Below are 9441 nucleotides of genomic sequence, written 5' to 3'. Positions count from 1 at the left end.
GCTTAGAACCGAGTGAATTTGACAATGAGAGGTGTTGATTCCCCATAGAACGAAGATTCACCAAGGGCTCTCATGAGATATTGACTATAATGCAATTGTGCATAAAGAGAGTCCAACACATGTCTCCTAGTTCTTGAACTATGTTTCCCCATAGGAATACTAGCTAGTGGATTCATCTAGAATGCTATGTTCATGTTTTGGTCCTACCTTGGCAACTAGACCATCTTCATCCGGTGTAGGGTTTCATGACATCGGATTACATGTTAAGCCCACATTGTCTATTCTCAATTAAAGCGAATGTTGCGAAAAGTAAAATTAAAGTAATAAAGTGAACTCTAACTAGGGTGACTTAAGGATTTCTTCTTAGTGTAGGTAGGGGTATTGGACTCTACCTATACATTGAACTAGTTGGCCTTGAGGGCAGTCCTAGGAGGTTGTTCTTATGCTTTTATAAGTAAATGATATGCATATTTTGACTTTACCTGTTGATGATCCTATATGATGTTCGTTTCACTTATGAACATGTTATTGGTCTATTTTGCTATATATGATGATGACTACTCATAATGCTATGTTATAGTAAGTTAGGCATTACTTATGATCTCTTTCCTTGTTTACTTGATTATGTGGGGTTATGGGACTTCACGTGAGCATTGCACTTGTATGCTTGGGATGTGATTGTTGGTAAGGGTCTTATAAGCTATGATGATATGAACTCTTGTACATGTATTGTTGTTATGACCTTATGTTGGAGTTGCTTTGGTTATGTGATCTTGATATGCTACTATTCATGTTGACATGACCATATGTTGATAATATCCGTGTTGACTTGAGTTTATTGATGATTTTGGTTTTGTGTTGCATCTGGATTTGTCTTAATGAATATGTGATCATTGGCTTATATGTGTTCTTAATTGTGCATTAAGTCTTCTGTAAGTGACTTAGCATGGTTTTGAAGAAAATGTCCCTTTAAGCATGATTTCAACCTCATGTTTTTATACCAAGTTTGTCACATCCGGGGAGCACCCCCTAGAAGTAAACAATGTCGTCATCCTCGGAGAGGACTAAGACTAACCTCTTAGCATTCGTCATAACATTTCATTGGTTTAAAATGCGGAAAATTTAAAACTTATTAACTACTTCTACAGTGAGGTTTACCTAGACCTCGCATACACACAATATATATTCATATCAAGTATACTTACATCCTTCGTATAAGAAGATTACATAGTCTTCTACTTTTATGGTACACATATGTATAAGATATAATATAGTCTTAAAACGGATGTCTCATATCATAACCAACTACAACGAATACAACAATTGGGCTTAACCCATACTTCATTACAACAAAGACCCTCATATAGGCTTATATAACAATCATCTCCAAATGAAAGGAAAGAACTAGAGGTCTTATAACTAGGGCAACATCAATAGCTTGATAATGACATCGTCCTTGGAAGGTGAGGACCTACCGAACTATTAGGGAATATCAAAGTAGTCTTCAAAGGCCTTCTATAAGCTCAATGGTCGTACCCTACATATTGTAGTAAACATAACACATGGGTTAGTACAGACTTGTACTAAGTATGAGTATATGCACATAAAACAATTGAAATCATTCTAAAGAAGACATTTGTTCAAAACATGCTAATTTACTTTGAAAAGCCTTATGCACATCCAAGAAACAATATAAGCCAATAAACACATAATTCTTAAGTCAAGACCATATACAACACAAGACAAACATCATCAAGTACAGTCAAGTGAACATCTATAAGAGTTCGTAACATCATAATATAATCAAGACCCTTACCCATAACTCATCATTTAGCCTACAAGTGCAATGACCAAGTAAAGCTCCATAACCCTACTTAATCAAGCAAACCAAACAAAGGACCATTAGCAGTGCCTAACTTCACATAACATAGCATCAACAATAATCCTCCTCATACTTTAGAAATATATACCGACAACATGTTCATAAGTGAAACTAACATCATATAGAATCAATAACATGTAAAGTCAACATATACATAACATACATATTGTAGAATACAAGAACAACCTCCTAAGGCTTCCCTCAAGGCAACTAGTGCAACGCATAGGTAGAGTCTCATACCCCTAATTAGCTAAGTCAAACCTCTTAAGTCACCCTAGTTAGTGTTTACTTTATTACTTCTTTTTACTTTCGGGAACACTTGTCGTAACCGACATAGACCACAAGAGCTAAGTGTGGAATCCGGTGTTGTAAAACATTATGCCGATGGAAGGTGGTCTACCAGCCAAAGTAGACCCAAACATTAACATAGCATCTAGGTGGATCTACTAGCTAGTATTCCTATGGTGGCAATATATTTTATGGAGCTTGGGGGCTATCATGGAAACATCACTCTATGCCCTTTTTGGACTATGGGTCTATCCACCCCGTGAGTACTATGGTGAACCCCGTGAGATGACATTGAGTTCTACATGCATACATGTCTTGTGTGCCAACAAGACAAAGTACTGGAGCAACAGCGACCAGGTAGACTGCTAGAGTCGCTACCCATAGCGAAACGTCCTTGGGAGAATGTGGTCTTGGACTCACTTCCTTCCCAAAGTCAGACATGTATGGGACAATTATGGTCGTGGTGGACCAGATCTCGAAGTATGCCTCCTTCATGCCCGCCACAGGTGGTTGCACCGCTAAAGAGGCTGCCAAGTTGTTTTCAAGAATGTAGTAAAGGATTGGGGGCTGTCAAGGCACATTAGTGATTAAGACCCCTGCTTCACTGGAAACTTTTGGACAGAGTTATTTGACATACTTGGTACAGAGTTGCACTTCTCCACAAATTTCCACAAACCACCCATAGACGGACAACCAAACGGAACACATTAATGCCCTACTGGAGTGTTATAAGGCACTACGCGAGTGCGCAACAGAAGTATAGGACGAAGCTCCTAGATATTGTGCATGTAACATCCCAAAAATTTCTAAGTTAAGACTCCACAAGAAACACAAAACCTTCTTTATAAAAAGATCTTTGTCTTTCTTCATTCTCTTAGGGATCTTAGTTTCAAATGACTTACTTGAGCTTACAAGATCGTGAAGGATTCATGAGTAAGTGTTAAGCGTTGCATAGAGCATTAATAAAACTCTAAGTATGTGACAGCTCGATCAATTTTTAAATTATGTTGTGCTTTTTTTCAATTTTGAGGCTGGAGTAGTACACTTGCCTCATTTTTCTCTTGTAACGTCCACCACTCAATGTTGTAATCAATAAGTCGGAACTTCAGTGAACCAATTCGGAAGAAATTTACGGCCAACAGCACCTCTTTTCAGCTATTTGCCATTATAAAGTCCAAAAGTCAAGAAACTACGCCATATCAACCCTGTATTCCCTACCCCAAAAGTGTATATATATAAATATATATATATATATATATATATGTATGTATATATATATATATATGTATGTGTGTATATATATATATATATATATATATATATATATATGTATATATACATATATACATACACACATATATATATATATACGTATACATGTATATACGTGTATATATACATACATACATATATATATATATATATATACATGTATATACGTGTATATATATATATATATATACATGTATATACGTGTGTATATATATATATATATATACACACACACACATATATATATGTATACGTATATATATATATAGATGTATACGTATATATATATATATATGTATATGTATACGTATATATATATGTATATGTATATATATATGTATACATATATATATACGTATACATATATATATATATATATATACGTATACATTTATATACGTATACGTATATATATATATATCCACAACTAAATATGTCCACAACTAAAAAAATTGTCCACAACTAAAAATATGTCCACAACTAAAAAAATTGTTAAAGTTTTCTTCTCTGAGTACAATAACACTGAAGTGCTTCACAATTACAGGGTAGTAAGAAAACAACCAAGAAATAGCTTAACCACTTGAAGTAAGTATTTCTTTCTTCGCCTATAAACAATTAAGCAAACCAAGCTGCAAAAATGCGCTTATGAGAGACCCAAATAGTCTTGTTTACTACTTTTCGCTCACCTTCCACAAACAATTTCTTCCCATTTTACATCCTTACAAAATGGTTTCTTTTCAAAAATGCGAGCTCCTTTCTATCACTTCTCTTCCTTTTCTGGCAGAGGATTAATATTGCGTGACTCTCCATTGTATTATCTTATTCAACGCATAGCTCAACAAATATGTATTTTATCCTCTCTATCTGGGGCATAACATCTTTAAACAGTAAAATTCTACTGAGCTCTAAAAGAGGCTGAACAGTGGTATTTTAGCTTAGCATGTAAAATGGACTTGCATAAAATCACCCCCTTTATATTAAAAAACGTCAAGGCGTGAAGAGCCAATATTATGCACAGTAGACCTTGTATTGGGGTCCATTATCTGCTAAACAAGAGTTGAACCAAGAGAGATATGTTACCATAGCTGGGAGCAGTTTCTGAATTTCTAACTTCTTAGCTGAAAGTTTTCACATCTGCACCTTCCTAATTACAGTGCATCATATAAGTGTGATCCTGTTTTCTTTTTCTGCTTATACTACCACAAAAACTATTTCATCCAATGGACAAGCAGAAAGTGACACTATTCCAAATTTTCCAGCTCTCTCTCAATCCAACCCTCACTATCGATCTCGTCATACATGGATGATTTCTTCATTGAACTCTGCTCTAATTTCCGTCTCTTCAATCTCTCCTTGATTCGATCAATATCAAATTTTCCATTGTGATCACTAACAGAGACAGCATGGCAAATTTCTTTTCCGCCCTCATTCTTTACTGGCTGACAAACACCATTCTCAACTGCACTGTTTGCACTACCACACTCACTAGTCTCCCAATGCTCTGTCTCCTCTTTGACAGTGTTGATGCTGTTGCAGGATGCTTTCTCAATGAATTTGGATGTCACAGATGTAGATAGTCCTCTAGTCTTTACCAATTCAATATTCCTGGATTCTTGAGCAACAACTGACACACTTGAGATACAAGACTCTGCAATGCTTGATGTAGCCTTTTCAGCAACAGGTTTTGATTCGGTCAACTTGCTGGAAGTGGATGGTGTTACTTGTTTCTGATTCTGCTCCAGTAACTGAAGCATCTTTTGAATAACCTCTGAAAAAGAGTAAAAGGAAGAAAAAGTGAGCTGCCGAGTAATCAAGGACGTGAAAGAGCATAACAGGATAGAAGGGAAACATTTACCCAGGAAGAAGGGTTAGTTTTCAAAAATTAACTATACACGAGGAAACTCAAACAATGCAGAAGTAATGATATCCCACAAATAATTGAATTATAGATTATCAGTTGTTACCCAGTGTAGTGAACATCATAGTTTCAGAACTTGTTCATTTAAAGAAAAGGTTCACTGCAAACGAGTCTTCAATACAAAGTAAGGTCTCTCCTCTTTTAGTGCTCAAAAAAGGTAAGGGATATATGCTCTGGTATCCCATATATCACAACAGTCTCGCCACATGATAATTGTAGGATTGTTTCAATTACCCAAAGAGCAAGAATAAGGAAGGGAACATATGATATTAAAGTTAAGGAGATAGATTAAAAGTACTTTACAAGATAACTTTTATGTCCTCTTTCCCTGAGAGATGCTTTCAGTATATTATTGCATAATCACAGAATGTCTATCAGTTACATCTGTTTTAAACAAGTACATCTGTTAATAACATTAGTTTTACATGACTGGAACTTTACATGTCTTTGTCCAACCATATCACAATTACAAAAACAACACTACATTTCTTATATGTTTTCCTCCTAATTGATGATGACATTATAAAATTGATCTAAACGAACCAAATGTGCACATTTTGCAATCTAATTTCTGGATTGTTAGTGAGAAACAGCTCCGATATTCAATTTGAAGCTCTACCATCAGCAGATTCAGTTTTCTCTTCTTAAGACCTCACTAGCATTATTATGATCTTAACTTTACGATGAAGATTTCTTCATTACCTTTAAATAACAAAGAATTGTGACCCTTCGGGATGGCCTAGTGGTTTGGGATTGGGACTTCCATGTTGGAGGTCTCAAGTTTGAAACCCCCTGCTAGCGAAAGCAAGGGGTTTGCCTTCTGGGTCGAGCTCATCGCACCGGGCTTTCCTAGTGCTGGTTACCTCTCTTATGTGGTTCACGAGCTATTGCATAGGAGCGGGGTTTTTACCCTGTGCGGGTTTCCCTTGTCATAAAAAAAACAGAGAATTGTGAAAACCCTGTGGGTTTTTAATTATATAACATACCTTCTAACTTCTTCGGAGCAACGTCAAACTGCATCCACCAGGGATTCCCTTTTTTGGCAGGCAATTTCACCTTCAGAAATTTAGCAGCAAGGAACATGGAACCAGCAGCGACATAATGGGGCTTATACTGCAAGCACAGTGTTGTGCGAAGCCTACCAACCACATCATTATTAATTTCTGGCGTTTCAAAATTGGAAGTAAACAATAAGTGCATAACATTCTACAAATAAAGAACCATCACCATTGCATGAAAAGATACTAACCAATCATTCACAAAATTCCAGGCTACTTTGACCATCTCATTGTTAGAAATTTCCAACCTCTTCATAGCAGCAACAAGTGCCTTGTAAGGATGTTGGATGCTAAGATCAAAAGCAACTGTGACAAGCAACATTCTCTCACCAGCTACAACTGATTCTTTTTCCTTATCATAAATATCCTATGATATGAAGCAAAGACATTAGGGGGAAAAAAGTACAGAAGATAGTAGAACTGAATATTTGATGACACACCTTCTGCCTGATCCTCAGAGGAGCTGATGGATCCCATTTATATACAAGCTTGTAGGCAACAACAACAAGATCACTCAGCCAGCGTGGTGTTTCTTCAGCGTTACCAGCAAGGAACATGCTCACAGTGGCGACAATCTGTACAGAATGCAGTGCCACACCAAAGAGTGTATGATGAATCAAAGAGAGAGACATACTTAATATAATGCTTTAAGCCTCATCTGACTTAAAATTATATCTGAACCAATTCCAGTTAGTTTGTTTATCTACTACTTTCTTGATCAAAAATAAATAAATCCAGTTAGTCACAGAGGTTAACTCCAGAGTACTATGTGAACAATTGTACATTAGCTATATAGTTTCTTCCTGTTAGAGTTAAAGCATAACTACACAATGTTATATCCTGTCAAGCAGCTCAATTCCCAGTTTGAGAGCACAAATATTTTAACAGACTGCAAGACATTAACCATACTTAAAAGAAATGATTGGTAAAAAATCTGTATTTTTTAGTAAATGGGGAATACAACAGTCAGAAAGGACTTCAACCTGCCAGTGGTTCTTTGCATGAGATTGGCGCATGTAAAAGCGATGGCACAACATCACTGCAGTAGCTATTGTCACTTGAGGCCTGAAAAAATAAAATGTCCAACAACCTCCTATGAGAAACTGAGCATACACAAAGTTGCATGAGTTCTCTCAGAAAAAATAAGGGAATGAGAGTAAGAGGTGAATCAAAAGGATATGGTGTTGTGCTACATGTAGATATCAAAATTTTCAATAGAATAGAGAGATCTTACACTTTCAGCTCTATCCCAAGCTCTTGCAGGAACACGCAGTACAACTTCCTTAGATGAGACTCTTTTTCGTAATCAATCCCATCCCTTCTTGATGGAGAGTGGTCTTCTATTTCTTCTGTAGTGAAGTACCATCTTTGGGTATAAGACACGGATTTTTCTTGAATGTGCATACTAGATGGTTTCTCTGATAGTTGCTGTGCCATGTTCTTTCCTTCTTTTAGCTATGGAACAGAATAAGTTGTTTGTTCAAAATAGATATTCTGCAAGTAGAAAAATATATTATATTAGGAAGTTGAATCCTTGCTATGTTTAAACATCCATTCATAGATACAAGAACTTGCAAGCCAGTTGCATTCATGGTCAGCTAACACTTGATGGCTACGCTGTGTTACTTATGAATATTTTCGTACATGGAACTCTATCTATTAGCATGGATATCAACATGAAGCGTAATGAAATCATGCTTACAGACTATTTACAACGAGTAATACTACCAGATAAAGATAGAGGCTGCATCTACATGAAATCACCCTCAGAGTTTGTGCTATTTCCGCTGCATGGATTTAACATAGATATTGAATAACCTTGTCAGATTTCACCGTATTCTTTTACTGAAAAAATATTTAGAGATCAAGAAGTTGTGTGATTAATTGAAACCTACTTCAGATTTCTCAATTATGAGAATGATCCTCGAATTCGTTAACAGCACAAACTTCAGAATAATCCTTGTAAACAACTCTTAATTGTCTTGATTCGAAACAATTATTTAAAAAGCTTTTCTATACAACACACTGCCCAAAAACAAAAAAAAAAAGATTTAAAATTTATAATAGAAAAAATTCGAGCAGGCCAAAACAATAAACAAGCAAAAATTATATTAGAAAGCCCTCAATCAACAAAGATTATATTACTTCTCCACTTAATACAGTAATCCATCGAAACAAAGAAAAAAAGCAAAGATCTTGAATTCCCCATAACCAGGATACTTTATAAAAAAAGAATTTAAAAAAGGAGCAAACCTGAAGAAAATTGAGGAGAAAGCATGGCAATCAAACTCTTAAGTTGCTCCTAATAGATATTCAATGAGTTGACTCAACGATATTTAGGTCTTCTCGTCTTTCACTGTGTTAGCCTTGCCTTCACAGAATTGCCAATGTCTGCCCTTTTCTTTATCGGGCAATTACAATTTTTTATACAGGAAATGAGTCAAAGATGCTTTCAGATTACCTGAAATGAATAAAAATGTTTTTGATTCATAGTTTGATTTAAAAATATTTTTTATTATTAATATTTTGGTTTAAAAATAATCTATTGTTATTAAAATGGGTCAAAAATGTCTTTTTTTTAAAAAAAAAAATCGTTTTCATCAAATTTTCTTCTTAATTAAATTATTAAAGAACTACAATCTTGATTTCTTTCTTTTCAAACCACTTTAACAAATTAAAATGTAGGAGATATTATTTTTCTTCGTAATCTCATCTTATCAATTAAAGTTTAAATAATTTCATGTATTATTTCAACATATAATATATGTTACATGTATAAGATCATAGTATATCTATCATTAATTTATATTTATATAGCGACAGAAAATAATTATAATAAAATAAGAAATATTTTTTTTTTAATTGAAGATTAAAAAATCATAAATAAAAAATATTATTAGAAAAGGAACGTATATGTTTTATGTATAAGATCATAGTATATATATATCATTAATTTATATTTATATAGCGATAGAAAATAATTATAATAAAATAAGAAATATTCTCATTTTTTTAATTGAAGA

General features: G+C 34.6%; 1 protein-coding gene across 3 annotated transcripts; it reads right to left on the bottom strand.

The window, feature by feature from the left end:
* Positions 1 to 3913: 3913 nt before the first annotated feature.
* Positions 3914 to 8874, bottom strand: LOC107024041 (cyclin-T1-3-like). Of its 3 annotated transcripts, XM_015224921.2 has the most exons (9): positions 8672 to 8867; positions 8314 to 8443; positions 8147 to 8205; positions 7653 to 7912; positions 7402 to 7483; positions 6859 to 6993; positions 6610 to 6785; positions 6347 to 6498; positions 3914 to 5210 (listed from the first exon to the last, which is right to left on the bottom strand). In XM_015224921.2, exons 4-9 carry the CDS (start codon positions 7853 to 7855, stop codon positions 4684 to 4686), a joined length of 1275 nt encoding a protein of 424 aa, XP_015080407.1. In that variant the 5' UTR covers positions 7856 to 7912; positions 8147 to 8205; positions 8314 to 8443; positions 8672 to 8867; the 3' UTR covers positions 3914 to 4683. The 3 variants fall into 3 exon arrangements, with proteins under 3 accessions (XP_015080407.1, XP_027774462.1, XP_015080406.1); XM_027918661.1 differs by lacking the exon at positions 8314 to 8443; XM_015224920.2 differs by lacking the exons at positions 8147 to 8205; positions 8314 to 8443 and having other exon boundaries at positions 8672 to 8874.
* Positions 8875 to 9441: the final 567 nt, after the last annotated feature.

The sequence above is a fragment of the Solanum pennellii genome, chromosome 7, assembly GCF_001406875.1.
Source record: "Solanum pennellii chromosome 7, SPENNV200".
In the NCBI taxonomy this organism is placed as follows: domain Eukaryota; kingdom Viridiplantae; phylum Streptophyta; class Magnoliopsida; order Solanales; family Solanaceae; genus Solanum; species Solanum pennellii.
Note: the sequence above shows the minus strand (reverse complement) of the source record. Positions and strands in the feature narration are given on the sequence as shown.